Source organism: Colletotrichum orchidophilum (assembly GCF_001831195.1).
Source record: "Colletotrichum orchidophilum strain IMI 309357 chromosome Unknown Scaffold_9.1, whole genome shotgun sequence".
Classification (NCBI taxonomy): domain Eukaryota; kingdom Fungi; phylum Ascomycota; class Sordariomycetes; order Glomerellales; family Glomerellaceae; genus Colletotrichum; species Colletotrichum orchidophilum.
Window position 1 is genome coordinate 179,821 of NW_019172965.1, and position 15,048 is coordinate 194,868.

Here is a 15,048-nt window from a genome sequence, read left to right on the forward strand (position 1 = left end):
GAGGATAAGTATCAACGCTGTAGGTCAGTTGACACTTGGATTATTTATAGAGCAAAAGAAGCATTGATTCTTTTCAGGTGTCCAGCACGATTTCATAGATTTCTGGCTCAGCCATGGTGCTTGAAATAGCCGTGGTCAAAGTTGTACTGTTACAGCCTGCTGCGAGGCTACACAAGATTTCAAAGTCTTACCCCCACGTGTTGTCTCGTAATTCTCCTTCTTCAGTATTATCCTCATGGACAAAGTAATTAGCCCGGGCTAATTTAACCCACAGCCTTCAATTGATCAGCGGAGGTTCCAATCTCTTGCCCAGGCTCCAACAAAGTTGGTCTCACGCAGCAATACGAACACAGTAGGGCACCGGCCTTGTATTTGTCAGTTTCTACACACGCAATCGCCCCAGCTGGAATCCAGAACCGGCACGGTTGCCACATCATCCCAATCTTGGCCATACTTACTTCATATGACATAAAAGTAAGCAAGCACATGCTTGCAGAGAATGACTGACCACCACAATCCCAATAAGCCTCGCAACAACCCCTCCCGGACCCAATGTCTTCTCGGATTTGTTGTTTAACGTCGCAGCCCGCCGGAACGGAGCAAAGTGCTAACTGTACTACTGGTACTCCTGATATGGATGAAGATTATGGGTTGATTTCAAAAGTACAAGTTTGGAAGGCTTACTAGGCACTGATCAAAAGTAGACTATATACTTGACGCCGAGACATCTTCCTTCACAGAACCGATAACTTGGACAAATGCTACTAGAACATGCGGCAATTCAGTTTCCCCGTCCCGATCACTACCTACTCCTGCTACTATTAAGTAGATATCCAGCCCCTCTAGATATGCGTTAGGATCGCAGAGTCCTAGTAGCATGCCAAGAACGGCTGATAGAGTCAAGTGACCCTCAGCACTGCTTTAAATGGTAATCTAATCACCAGTCTCTCTTCATTGACAGGCTCTATCAATCGACGTCGTGCCCATCGAGTAGCAATTTTGGGTGGATGAATCACTCAACAAGAGGGAGATAGGATTAACGGTATCATCAAAGCAAGTAATCATTATGGGATATCTATCTGTGTCTCATAAACTCCTGTCTCCATATCCCATCCCACGCTGCAACCGAGAAGACATGTTGCATAAAAGCATGGAAGAATTCCGAATTCGCCACTGGTATTCCGTCCCCAAAATTGCAGAAATCAGTACGCAAAGGCAAGTTTAGGTGGACGGCTCGGTCTTAACTCCTACCTGGCCACCAGCACTCTCAGCGGTTCCACCGCCAAGCTGGGCCGCCAAGAGATCATCCATGTCAACTGAAGCCTCGTTCGCAAATAGGTCGTGGCCTTTGCCCTCATCGGGCGGCTTTGAGATGTCTTCGTTACCGTCCGGACCAGGTCTAGCGAAGCGTTTGGCCGAGTGCTCCAGCTTATGATACATCTCTACCCGAAGCAGACGCTCAGCGCGAGAAAGGCCAGAGGGCTTGGGATCATTGTCGACGCCAATGAGCACATGTAAATAATCGCGGGCGAGCAGGCTGTAGATTTCTTGGACTTGCATGGTCAATTCGTCCTGTAGTCGTATGCACAAGGCCTCCAGCCGCTCCTTGACGCTATCAGTGGAGTGGCGGAAGATGGCCTCGCGGGCGGTCTCGACGTGATTGACCATATGAGTCTTCATGCGAGCGTAGGAGCCAGTGCCTATCGATAGTTAGCTTAGCAGATTTCCGAATTCAGCAAAAAGAGTCTGCCTTACCTGACTCCGCAACACAGATATCGTAAGCCGGCTGCATCTCATGTTGAACGACAGGATGGAAGCCTCGGCTAGCCTCACGCTGCAGCTCTTGAATGACTATGTGGAGTGTCCCAGGAATCTCCCTGAGGCGGGCGGTGTGAGCTCGCAACTGCGTGCTCAGCATGTTGATGCCATTGTAATCGGCACCTAGCTCTTGGGATCGCGCAATGACGCTGCCATGAAAGGTCTCAAGCAGGAGGCGAGCGTTCATAGCGAAGCCCTCAAGAGCCTGTGGTAGTCGACGTTGGAAAGCTCGCTCCCATCCAGTCGCAAGCTGTCGAGAGATCGGCTCGAGCAGCTCCGCATTAAAGTCGCGAGGGCCGGACGCGCCTGTATAGACTCCGGACCGGCGGCAAGTTGCCTTGTACGTGGCCCAAAACATTCCACCCTCACTGCGATGAGCACCCCAGGCAGATGCTGTAGGACCAGCCGCGTTGGCTGCCAGAGGAATCGACAAGTCGAAGTAGTCGTAGATGCTCTCCGAGAGCGCATCTTTCACGGATGCGACGCAGTTGTCAACCGCCTTAGCGAAGTCCTGTTGGGTATCAGTGCCTGAAATCTGACGGGGTAAAGCGCAACCCACATTGTCCAGTGTAGCAAGCTGCATTCGCACACGAGTCCCCTCACTCTCCAACTCTCGACGACTCAAGTGAGCCCGCGATCCATCATTGGCAGCCCACATTTTCATTGAGTTGAGCAGTTGGCTGAGTTCGGTGAGGAAGCGGCGAGCACTGGCAGCACGGCCGCTTTCAGTGAGCTTCTTGGCGTGCTGCTGGAGCTGAGGGACCTCGGTTTCCTTGACATCACGGAAGCCATCGTTGTTGAAATCATCCCGTTGTAGTCTTCCCCGCATCTTCTGGTAAGCACGGCTGCTTACGCAGAAGACGGGTAGGTTACGGGCGACCTCGTCATAGTCGCGGATATCCTCGTCGGGATTAAAGGTCTCCTCATCTTCCTCGATGGCAGCCTCTTGATCCAGCCTGCGCAAGTGAGCATGTGTCCGAGAAAGCTGGTTAGGTTCAAATATTGAATTGACTTACTCCTTGATACCCATGGCAAAATCACGCTGAATAGCGCCCTTTGAGTAATTATTTCGGCCTTGAATACACACGGCCTTGGCCGCCCCAAGCAGCCGCTCTTCCTCTGATTGGATGTTCTTCATTTCCTGCCGGATATTGGAGAGCGTCGCATCCACCTCCTTGCGCCTCTGGCGGATTTCCTTCTTCTGGTTCTTGAGATCAGACAGCTTCTCCTGGATCTTCAACTCTGTCAAAGGCTGCTTGTTCTGGTTGTCGGGGTTGTTTTCCTTATCACTGTCCGAGTTATAGTCCGAATCATTCGACTCACTACTACTGGTGTAAGACGACTTGCGTTTTCGGCTCTTGAATGTAGTTGCTCCACGCTTGCGTTTCTTGCCCTCCGAGGGAGCGTACACAGTCTTCCCGTCGGCGTATTTGCTAGCGAGGTCGTCCCACTTATCGAAAAGCGTGTCAATCTGCTCAAGGCTGTCGAGGAGGTCCGACTTCTCATTCTTGGCGTCGTTGAGCCCTATCTTCAGGTCCCGAAGCTCATGACGCAGCTTCTCGATCTTAGCCCAAGAAGCAGAAATGTCTGATTCAATATCGAGGCTTTCAGCAGCCTCAGTGACTGAAATGTCATCCGTTTTGGAGCAGATAAACGTAACGGCCGAGTAAATGCCATCGTACTTGAGTTGGCGCTTGAACGAGTCGCCCAATAGCGATTTGGCTGTCTTATCGTCGACTGCTCGGTTGATGGGAGCAACAATCCAAAGACCTGTACATGCCTTCATGTAGTTCTGTGCTACAGCGGCACGCGCAGCGTTGGAATCCTGGACCCCAGGCAAGTCAACAATGACGGCACCTGTGGACAGAGCATTCGCCTTCGTAAAGATCCGGACGACCCTGATCAGGGGCCAAAACTCCATGGGAACGTCCTTTTTGTGCGGGTTCTTTTCTTTACTATCCACATAACGCTGCATGCTGGCATACAAGTCCTTGGCTGTGGTTGCTTTCAACTTCTTGACGCTGCCAAGGACACGGGCAACAGCAGGCTCATTGACCAACTGCTCAGGGTTGCTCTGGGCGATCATTTCCTTCGTCTTGTTGGGGTAAACAGACTTGATTTTGGCATAGGCAATACCTGCCTCGCTGTCCTCGTTGGCGCACTCACGTGAGATGTTGCCACTGTCGTCTAGGAGATCTGTAAATAGCGTCTTGAGCTCCTTTTTCCAGTCTTCCAGGGAAATAAACTCTATTTCCGATCTATAGAGCTCCTCCGGTTCCTCGGAATCATTGTACGAGATTTCAGTAGGGGAAGCGGTACAAGCGCGCAGGCAGTTGGTCGGCAGAAGTCGCTCCTCGTCTAGTAGGGCGTTGATGACGGAGGATTTGCCAGCGCCTGTGTTGCCCACCACACCGACAATGGTTTTGGACGGCCGAGAGCGGGTCTTGAGGTCTTCAATTGCCTTGACCCATGACGAAACCTGGGTGCCCGGGAGGGAACCAGTGAGGCTGAGAGGCGTCTTGAGACTTTCGAGGACATCCAAGCCAATTTTGACGCCTTGTTCAAGGATCTCGGGGGAGGTTTCTTTGGTCCACTGCTCGAGGTAATTGGGCTCCTCTTGATAGGGCACAGGCTGCTCAGGATCTTCGGTAGAAGCTGAATCATTGTGGGCCGGAGTGTTTGGATTAGCAATTGCCCCGGATTGCTCTTGCTTGACGACTGGAGCAGAAGATGGTTCAGACTTGATTTGACGGAAAGGGGTGTCGGGTTGAGCAGTTGCCGAAGCTGGGACCGCAGTGGATGCTGAAGGGCATGAATCTCTTGCCGACTGCTGCAGAGCCGTACCGGGAGTCAAGGGTAGCTCGTGCAGTTTGCGATCCAACCGCTCGGCCTTGATGCTCTCTGCCTTGATTGGAGGCATCGTGAGATGGGTTGACGTATGGAGTGAGATGTGACTAAGCCGATTTGGTCGACATGTGAGGCGAGCAATCGTAGGGCGACGCTCCCAAAATTACAGCCGGATTGTAGCTGCCGATTGGCCGAAAATCTGGCTCATGAAATTCTATGCGCGAGTTGAAAGTCGCCGAGAAGATTTCGGCGGACTGTGGTGGCTGCGACGGCGGTAGTTAGTTAGTTTGTGAGACGCGACGGGAAGCAATTAAGAAATGAGGTATCGCGTCTTGGGCGGGGCAGCAACATCTCTCGAGACGGAAGTCGCTATCCCTGTAAGACGGACCCCTGCAAGCCCCTGCAGGAAGGAGCTCCTTCCCGCCGTTCCTTCGGTCAAAGGTCACGTGCGCCCCACATAGTCAATGGCTATTCTGATTGGACAATTCTCCAGAACGGATATCCTCTTCCTGCTATTATTGACCCAACGCCCCGAATGATGCAGTGAACGTGAAGTATCACCAAGCTTACCTAAGTTACTTACCTCGGTGCAAGTACTTGTCCAGCAACTGCCGGAATAGCACAGAGGTGGTTTCTGTCTGGAGAATTGACTAGAGCCTCAAGTGCTCCCAGACTTTCTTCGCGGAACAGGGCACAAAGTCTTGTGGATCACAGGCCACTGGTAAGAAATGAGTAACGATAAGAATTGAGTCTGATGGTACAAGAGCACAGGCTGAGTAGGTAGTCTGCGGACTTTACTATATCATTGGAATGATTTATATCCGCAAGCTTACCAAGTGACGTAGATTCTTTGGCCTACTCGATGGCTGGAAGGATTTCGGTGAGTGTCGGTGTAACCGGTGTACGGTAAGGCGGCTGACTCGCGACCTAGCCAATTCGTATTCGGTGGTGCCGAGGCGCGGTTGGAATTCCTCACAATCTCCTTGTTTTTCCGTTCCGCCGGGTGAATTCTCGAGCATACTTCTTGGCCCAGCCCATTCGAGGATTTTGGATAAAAAAAACTCAATTGTAGCCAGTTTGTCTGAGACAAGTGACGATCATCACCAGCCCTCATCGACGATAAACGCTTTCCCCACCTCAGCTCGTCCTCGTCCCGTCTCAGCCTCCGCCCCCACATACATACACATTCACGCTCCAGCAACACCTCACCACAGTCGATCTCACCCGCGCCCTCAAACAACGAGATCACATCATTCCACCATGGGCTTCATCGGCGCAACTGCAGCAGGCCTCATGGCCGGCCTCCACGGCTACATCCTCGTCCTCGAGATGTTCCTCTGGACCTCCCCCCGCGGCCGCAAGGCCTTCAAGCTCTCCGCCGACTTTGCTGAAAAGACAAAGACTCTGGCCGCCAACCAGGGCCTGTACAACGGCTTTCTGTCCGCCGGCCTCGTCTGGGGCATCGCCCACCCCGTCCCCGAGTTCGGACGCCAGATCCAGCTTTTCTTCCTCGGCTGCATTGTTGCCGCCGGCTCGTATGGCGGCGCGTCGTCGAACCCGCGCATCTTCTTCATTCAGGCCGTACCGGCGCTGGCTTCCATTGGTGCCGTCCTTTCGGGCTACTAGATTCGGACACACCTTTTCAATGCCGGTCTTAATCTAGGTTTTGGGAGGACGCCGTGGCTGGCTGATTAGTGAGACCGCGGCGTGTTGGGAGATGCGGCTTGTGTAACCAGGCCGGTGCTGATGCCGGCTGCTAGGCGTTGGAGCGGGAAAATATCGCGTCGAATTGTCTACTATATATATTAAGTACTAGCGACTAGCCTGATAGAAAGCGATGGCCATTTGTGTCTTGTTCTCTGCCCAGGCTTCACTACGGCCTCCCTCGTGCTCTGCGATTGTTTTTACTCTTCAGGAGTAAAGGCATCAGAGCTCCTCCTTTTCTCCACGCTTCCGTCTCTCCTCGGCTCTGAGCTCGTCCTGGAATGCCGCCTGCTTGTCCGTCCTGTCCTTCCTGATCCGAGACTCTTCCCTGAATGCCTCCATCTCCTTCAAATGGTCCGTCTCGGCGTACTCCTTCACTGGCTCATCCGGGTCGACCCAGTCGTATGGAACACGCTCGGTGATGAGATCTCGGTAGACCGGCTTGAATCCCGGGTTCCCCGCTAGCTTCCCACCCGCAACTTTGCGTCCAGGTTTCACGATGCCATCACTGAAAAGCGACTCCCACAGACTGCGGCTCTTTTCCGGGGTCGTCTGCACTGGTACCCAGGCCATCGGCTTGGGCGGGTTCTTCTTGAGGTACGATACGGCGCGGTCTCTGCGCTTGCGGTAGGCCTTGTACTTGGCGTCTGCCTCTGCCTTCTGCGCGGGTGTCAGGTCCAGCTGGGAAGAATCTGACTTTTGACCCGATCCAAGACCTTGTCTGGCAACGAGGGGTGGTAGATAGGTCGTGTCAAACTGAGCGTCCCATCGGTCCGGCTTGTTGTTGGCTGAGGCGAGCGTGAACCAGTGGTGGTGGAGCTTCTTGGCACGCTCATGTAAGTCGTGAGGCTCCTCTGGGATGGGGCTGTGATGTCCGCCGCGATTGGCAATGGCCATGATGGTCTTGTCAACACCAGTCTCTTGGATGACTAGCCAAGTCACATCTTGCCGAGTTTCCAGATTACGTAGCATTGAAGAGTACGTGTCGTAGTCATCATCTGTGAGTGAGGTCGGGAGCATGCCGTCGCGGAGCGTATCGCTGATGAGGAGCACCTCCCGGATGGATGAGTGGACGGCCGAGTCAGTCGGGAGATCCCGCCAGGGGTTCGTGGATGCGAAATCTTGCTTGCCGCGCTTAGATGAGTCCAATAAGAATGCCCGAATGAGATAGAGACCAACGCCAAAGAGCGCGAAGAATCTCAATTGCCGACTTTGGAAGAAGGCGGTAAACATGCGTCTGGGAGCGCCACGTTCGGCGAAGTTTTGGGGCAGCAATCCGGACTGAGACATCTCGTCAGTAGGGACCCAATGGTTCTGTCCTTTCTCTTCCTCCGTCGTTGAAGTCGATGAGAGAGAGGTTGTTCAATAGTCAATGTCGTGCGGACGAAACGCCGCGGAAAACCCGTGATGAGACTGAAGTTTAAATTATAGGTGCTGTCTGAGCTTCGAGGTTTGAGATGACTAGGCAGGCACCCTAATACTAGCGTGTCGGAGCCGACTCGGCCGATACAACGTGATGGGAATCGTCAGTACCAGCGTCGAATTCTCATACGAGTGGAGTTTAGATGACATGGTATGCGTGGGAGCAGCAGCACGTGGAAAGGGTAGGATAGCGCTGCTCTGTCGTAGGAGGGTTGGGATCTCCCAATAATGACTCATTCCGCAAGTTGCAGCATCGCTGGGGTGGAAGCATCTCTCACATAATCTACTGTCAACTAGGCTATCAGTGGAAGGTCTGTTCACAAACTCGCGCCATGGTGACCGAGTAATGTCTACATTTGGTGAGAACACCATGAGGTCGTCTCAACATGGAAGCATGACGATCGCGTCGCACCAGGAAAGTGAGGACCCTGCAGACGAGAGGGGGGAACCAACACCAACGTCGTCTTGTTTCCTTTGCGTGTGATCGTCTCCTCCTTCACCACTGCGCAGAAACGGCTGCCATTAAGATGCCGTTTGGCCGCATGAAACAAACTAGAATGTTTAAACTCTCCCTTGAGATTGTTCCACAACTCTTGTCCAATAAGGCATATGGGGATGGTTAGGGATGCGAGTCGTGGTGAGGCGAGACTGGCTGGGTGCGAGACATGAGATGAGATGAGGAGGCGGGCGACATGGAGTGAGTGCATGAGCATGAGCGAACGGGTGAGAGGGTAGATGAGATGCGGATACCCGGAAGGGCTGGACTGTGAAGGGCATTCCTTTTTTTTGGTGAGCCTATTCTCCCTCGCTTAATGCGATTGTGCTTTCTTTTGCAGACCTCTGCTCTCAGTCTGCAGACGTGTCGATTAGGAATGCTGCTATTCGAGTCGATGGCATCTGTCAAGATAGGTATTGTTGATAAAAACAGCCCGAGCTACCTACATTAAGAAAGGATAAGGGGCTAAGGTAAGGTAGGCAGAGAGGCCAGGTTCGCAGGTCAGTGAGCTCTAGGGGATGACCCCTGAAAAGTTTAGCCAGATTTTAGCATCCGATCCAAGTGCGAATCCCAGCCCAAGCCCTGCAGCAAAGCCCGATGGCCCAAGGTACCTACCTACTTGACCTTCCAGGTCGATCTGGCTGCCCTGCCTTAATTGTCCGAAGTCTTGCGCTGCGTATCCGCTTGTCCAACGTCAGTGTGGACGCGCCAGGGTGGGGTCACGTGTGACGCACGTGATGTAACCATCGTCATTGTCGTCGTAGGTTGCAGCACAGCTTTGGCCTGATGATTGGGGGAAAGGGCAAGGAAAGGTTGCCGCCCTGAGATATCACAGCCTGGAAGGCACCAAGGGTAAACGGAAAGGCAACATACCAGCAGTAGCGTGACCTTAGTAGATCAGACCTGAGCCATAGGCAGTAGGCGCGTTGCAAGTAATACCTTCCTTACTTTACGGATACACTGGAGGCCAAATCTCAACGTCATCCGCTCCTACCTCACTTGCCCCGGTACTTCCAGACATGAAAACGTGTGGCCGGGACCGGATAAACCACGGGCAGAACCTTTTGGGGGCTTAGCGGCTGTTCGGTCTCCACAGTTCCTCCCTGGTCCACACCATCGTGGATCCTTCCGAGCTGGCAATTTTCCTTTCAAACCTTTGATTTTTTCGACGAGACAGCTCACCCTCCTCACCCACCCTCGCACGACGAACCGCATACGCTCGCGAACCGACTCCTCGGTATCTCGATCAACCCATCGTTTAGCAAGCCTGACATCAGCTATCTGCATCCCGCATCACTTCACGTGTATCATCATCCACAGCCCGTCGCGCGCCGACAAACCCACAACTCAATTACAGAATCCCTTTCGTGCCTTGTCCACGAGAGATCGATCACCAAATACCGAACCGCCCCCAAAAAATACCACCACACCTGCGCGCTGTTTGCACGCCCCAACCCTTGCTCAACGCCAGATACCTTCTTTGCGCATAATCAACCATGCCTTCGAATCTACCATCAAGCTTCGCCTCGGCTGCCGCCGGCCAAAACGCCAACCGCGACGCGAGAGGCGGTCGACAGGACGGACGTGGAGCTGGTAGCGGGGAATGGTTAGTGACTTTCTGTGTTTCGCTCAACCCTCATCGCTACCCTGCTATTTTTTGCACTCTTCCTGTTCGCGTCCTGGAAGAAACGAGTGACGTTGCTGTCTGTGTGATTTTGTGATGGTGACTTCCTGGCCCGCTGCCTCGATGGTGTCTTGCCACGTCGTCGCAATATCGCCAGAAATCATGCACAGCGCGGTTAGGATGTGAATGAAAGCCCCGACTAACGTATCAAGCAGGACTCGACGTGACGGCAGAGTTAATGGCACCCTGACCTTCCGACGATCCTCGACGACTCCCGGCCAACCATCCCAACCCGCAGCCTCGTCCGAAAACGCCTTTGCCTCGACACCGCTCGATTCCGGCGCAGTTCCTCAAACCCCTGGCGCTGCGACGTACGACTATGCAGCCCCTTCACAGTACCAGAAGGACTCGATTGTCGGTGTGTACAAGAATGGCGCGGCAGAAATAGACGCTTCCAATGTGTTTGAATCGGGATGGACTCCGGGGCACACAAATGGAAGTGCTGCGCGAGGCTGGGGAAAGACCAACAATAATCACAATTCGCAAGATCCTGCTGCCTGTTGGAACACCCGGGGCGATAGTAACCCCATAGCTGTCAATGGCTTGTCTGAAGAGGAGAAGGAGGTGCGTCGGCCACTTGGAGTAGGTCACCAGGTAAACGAGACTAATACAAGACAGGCATTCGCATCCGATGTCAACTCTACTCTGAAGCCTCCTATCCAGAACAAGGAGGGCACCCAGGGGCCAGGACCGAACGGGCGTAAGGCATCTCTGTCGCACGGTAGTGCCGCCGGATACGGATTGGCATCGCCCTCATCTGCCTCACGACCTGGAACCCGGCGCCGAGAGACGACGGACTCCAATCCTTTCGGCAGCGGCCCGCTCGCTTCCCCTAGCGCCACACGATTCGCTCGCGATGAACAGCAGTCTTTCCTGTTCGGTCGCAAGAATAACGACGTCAAGGAGCAGGAGCCGGTTGAGGACGAAGGTGCTGTGCAGCCACAGACCAAGCCGCCCTTTGGAAACCTGACGCGTAGTAACACAGCAGGTAATCCTTCTATGGGTGCCAACATTAGCTCACTCTGGGGAGCCTCTCAGCCTCCTTCAGCCGGTGGCGCTGGTAGCGGTAGCGGCGGTGGCATGGGCAGCTTCGGCCAATTCGCTTTGCCGACTCCATCTTCATCAATTGGCACTGGCAATCGTGGTGGAAGTCGTTTTGCAAACCTTATGAACAAGGAAGGTACGGAAAGCGCTGCCCTTAAGCCCAGCGAGGCCTCGACTCCGGAAGCGACCCGATCTTGGCGATCTCGGCCTCGAACCGATACCGACCCCTTCGGCGGAGACGACAACTTGTCAGGCAGCGCAGCGCTTGGAGGCGCTCAAGACACCAGTCCCCCACCGATTCCCAATCCCAGCAACATCGGAATGTTTGAGACCCCGGTCAAAGGGTCGACTGGAGATTTTGGCATGTCTGGCCTGAACTTGGGACGCCCTGCGGAGAACGAACCCGGCCCGGCTAGCCCATCGGAGACAAACCCGTACCGCAGCCCACCAGCCGATCGAAACGAATCGCAGGAGGAAGGATCAGGCGAGATGCACCACGGCGGTGTGGCTGTTGGCACTGAACAAAACTCTGGCTTTAACGCCATGTCGCGCGGTTTCCCGACTCACGCCTTCGACGGCAGTGATCGCAGCCAAACCAGTAGTGCTGGACCTCGAGGTTACACCTCAGGTTGGCCCGTCCCTCTGTCCACGGGCACTCCAGACCGCGAGCGCGCCGGGTTTGGGGGAGTGTTTGGCAATTCTCTCTTTAGTCCTATGGGCACTGAGCTTCAGTCACCTGGACTATCGAGCATTGGAGGTGGTGTCTTTGGCCCAGCCAGCGCCGGAGGTCTCGGTGGCCCGGGCACCATTGGTCGTAGCAAGCTGGGCTCTCTCTTCCCAGCCGCCATGCAGGCGCAAATGCAAGGACACGAGCAGGAGAACCTGAGTGACTCATTGCCCGACCTTCGGCAGAGTAACCCTCTGGGCGCAATTGGTCGCAATAACTTCAGTGCCGCGCCACGGGACACCGGAAGCCCTCTTCGCAGTGGTCGCGGTGGAGTATTTGAGGAAATGTTCCCCTCAGACCCTACCCGATCTCACAGCGGTTTTGGCGGTTCCGACCATCCAGGCGCCGCGGGCGTTGGCCATCCCCAAGCGTTCACTCCCGGAGCATCCGCTGGGGCCGAATTTGGTTCGACTCCTGTGCGTCAGATGGTCATGCCAGACCGCATGCGCTGGGTCTACCTGGATCCCCAAGGACAGATTCAGGGCCCTTTCAGCGGGTTGGAAATGAATGATTGGTACAAGGCGAATTTCTTCACTCCCGATCTACGCGTTAAGAAGGTTGAAGACCCTGAGTTTGAGCCTCTCGGACAGCTCATCCGTAGAATTGGAAACTCTCGCGAACCCTTCCTCGTTCCCCAGATCGGCATCGCCCATGGGCCCCCGTCTCAAGCTGGGCCGTTCTCTCCAAGCGGCAACACCGGCGTTATTCCCCCTCTCAGTGGTGTCTTCCCCAGCTTTGGTCGGACTTTGACTGCGGAGGAGCAAAACAACCTGGAGCGTAGGAAGCAGGAGGAACAGCAGGCCATGGCACAACAACGAGACTTCATGATGAGGCAGCAAGCCATCACCCGACTGCAAGGTCAAGGTCCAGGTGGTGTCCCAGGTTCTTTGCACCACCAGCACAGCGCTCACAGCTTGCAGAGCCAACCTAGCTTCGGCAGCATTTCCTCACCGATTGGTGCCCATACTCAGCAGCCGCCCATTGGAGGGGGTGTTGGACCGACATCCGGGTTTTTTGACTCGGCTGCCCAGCAGGGAACTACCCAACCCCCCGTCGGTTCCGGACTCGACCATTTTCGTGAGGAGGAGCTTGCCACACTGAATGCCTCCGAGCGCCAGATGCTCGCGAATGTTCAAGTCCCGCCCAGCCTCGCAGGTCTCTTTCCTCAACAACCCGTCGGCGCTCCCGCGAAGGACGGCAACCACAGGAACAACCTTCCTGGCACGGAGCAGTTGGACAAAGATGAAGAAGGATTTCGTGAGCGCTTGAAGGAGTTTGAGGACATCCGCGCCGAACGCGACTCTGAGCAATCTCAAGAGGCTGCGGCAAATCAAAGCATTCAAGAAGATGTCGCCCAAGAGCTTTCGGCGCCAGCCATCGCTCAAGCTATTGGCAACGAACAGCACAAATCGCCCGCACCTGGCATAAAGGAGATCATGGAGGAGGAGCATCAGCTGTCTCTGACTCAACGGGTCCAGCAGGCTCAGGCTGCCGCCGAAGCTGCCAAGAACGCGGCTGCTGGCCTTCCCATGCCGTTCCCACCCCCGTTGCCTGCGGCTGGAACGCCTCTGCCGGCTCCCACCGCGCAGCGTGTCCGTTCCAACCTGCCCGAGCAGTACAATCGTTCTCAGACTGGGACTCCTGACACGGGTTCCGCAACGGAGCCCCCGCCATTGGCACCATGGGCCAAGGAGGCTGCGAGCCGCAAGGGACCCAGCCTGAAGGAGATTCAGGAAGCCGAAGCGCGAAAGGCGGCCAAGGCCGAGGAGCTTGCTGCGGAGCGTCGCCGCCTGGCCTTGGAGCAAGAGGCTGCGGCTCTGAGAGAGCGTGAGAAGGCCATTGTCGCCGCTACTGGCCTGCCGACTACCAGCACGTGGGGCAATGGATCCCCAGTCGCCGCTGCCAGCCCCTGGACCAAGCCTGCTGTTGTCAAGCCTACCCCAGGCACCAGCACCCCGAGCAAGCAGAAGACGCTCGCCGACATCCAGCGTGAAGAGGAGGTGAGAAAGCTCAAGGCCAAGGAGGTTGCCATCCAGACCGGACTTGCGACTGCTGCTGCTGGCAAGCGCTATGCCGACCTTGCCACCAAGCCCAACGCGGCTCCTGGTCTTGCACAGTCCGGCACGCCCGCCCCGCCTCCGGGCCCCGGCTGGGCCACCGTTGGAGCCGGCGGGAAGGTGAAGGTGCCCACCGGGCCTGCCTCTCAAACGAGATCTGTCAGCGCTGCTGGCGTGAAGCCGGTCCCGGTCGTTGCAAAGCCCGCAGTCAAGCCTGTCGCTACTGTGGTTGCGCCTGCTCCCACTAAGGGCAATGCTGCCATGGATGAGTTCAACAAGTGGCTCCACCACGAGTTGTCCCGTGGCCTTAACGGCGTCGATGGTAAGATTACTAGGTTCATCTTGGAATGAGGAGTGGAAGGCTAACATGACGTTTAGTGGACACTTTTGCTGGCATTCTTGTTGAACTGCCCCTCGAGGACGGTATCATTGCTGACGCAGTGTACGCGAACTCCAAGACCATGCATGGCGCGCACTTTGCTGAGGAGTTTGTCCGCCGCAAGAGACTCGCTGATAAGGGCATTATCGAGAAGCAGGGCTCTGTCGACAGCAAGCTGGGCAGCTCTTCCAGCGGATGGAACGAGGTTGCCAAGAAGGGCGGCCACAAGGAGCAGCCTCCCGCGGCAGCTGGAGACGCCGGTATTCAGGGCGCGGGCTTCAAGGTTGTGCCCACCCGCAAGAAGGCGGGCAAGAAGAGCAACTAGAAGATGTTATGGAGTTCACGTGGCGGAAGGATGTATTGAGGTTGAGGCGACGTAACATTGTAATTGCTAGCTGGACGATGCTTGACGACGTTCCGACGGCGAAGTTATAGCTCTGGATTACTGTTATTGGTTCACAGCGTCATGTAAGGGCTGGATTGTAGCGATGGTAGCGATAGGTAGCATGTCAGAAAGCAGTGTTGTCTGAATCGGAATGCATGTGAGAAATGTGACACAACCTTTATCCTTTGACCTAAGCGTGGTGGTGCAGCGAGATGTGTTATCCGTACACAGTGAGATAATTGTAAGGCGAGGTGAGGGGTGTGAGTAAATGGATTTGCGCTGGGACGTGAGGTGAGCCGCTTATGTAACGCGGTGGGTGAAAATTTGCCCCGCCCCCACCATGGAAATTTCGATTTCACAGGGCATCCGAACGCCAAAATCACCGTCTGAGTCACTTATTCCACGAACAAGACCAATGTTATCGCCGTTGATATTCTAGACGAACTTTGAAATACTGGAGACTGGAGTTTCGGCATTTGCTGAGC

At 54.9% G+C, this 15,048-nt stretch overlaps 5 protein-coding genes across 5 annotated transcripts; 2 read left to right on the forward strand and 3 right to left on the reverse strand.

Annotated features, from left to right (window-relative positions):
• Positions 1–1,221: 1,221 nt before the first annotated feature.
• On the reverse strand, positions 1,222–4,738 carry CORC01_01693 (uncharacterized protein; the record flags this gene model as incomplete). The annotated part of the gene is made up of 3 exons (XM_022613347.1): positions 1,222–1,700; positions 1,756–2,774; positions 2,835–4,738. 3 exons carry the CDS (start codon positions 4,736–4,738, stop codon positions 1,222–1,224), a joined length of 3,402 nt encoding a protein of 1,133 aa, XP_022480073.1.
• A 1,187-nt stretch (positions 4,739–5,925) lies between these two features.
• Positions 5,926–6,291, forward strand: CORC01_01694 (uncharacterized protein; the record flags this gene model as incomplete). Its single annotated transcript, XM_022613348.1, has 1 exon — positions 5,926–6,291. The coding sequence occupies one exon, from the start codon at positions 5,926–5,928 to the stop codon at positions 6,289–6,291; it is 366 nt and encodes a 121-aa protein (XP_022480074.1).
• Positions 6,292–6,591: 300 nt separating this feature from the next.
• Positions 6,592–7,602, reverse strand: CORC01_01695 (uncharacterized protein; the record flags this gene model as incomplete). Its single annotated transcript, XM_022613349.1, has 1 exon — positions 6,592–7,602. One exon carries the CDS (start codon positions 7,600–7,602, stop codon positions 6,592–6,594), a length of 1,011 nt encoding a protein of 336 aa, XP_022480075.1.
• Positions 7,603–8,141: 539 nt separating this feature from the next.
• CORC01_01696 (uncharacterized protein) lies at positions 8,142–8,504 on the reverse strand (the record flags this gene model as incomplete). Its single annotated transcript, XM_022613350.1, has 1 exon — positions 8,142–8,504. One exon carries the CDS (start codon positions 8,502–8,504, stop codon positions 8,142–8,144), a length of 363 nt encoding a protein of 120 aa, XP_022480076.1.
• Positions 8,505–9,783: 1,279 nt separating this feature from the next.
• CORC01_01697 (GYF domain-containing protein) lies at positions 9,784–14,503 on the forward strand (the record flags this gene model as incomplete). Its single annotated transcript, XM_022613351.1, has 3 exons — positions 9,784–9,893; positions 10,127–14,121; positions 14,178–14,503. The coding sequence occupies 3 exons, from the start codon at positions 9,784–9,786 to the stop codon at positions 14,501–14,503; spliced, it is 4,431 nt and encodes a 1,476-aa protein (XP_022480077.1).
• Positions 14,504–15,048: the final 545 nt, after the last annotated feature.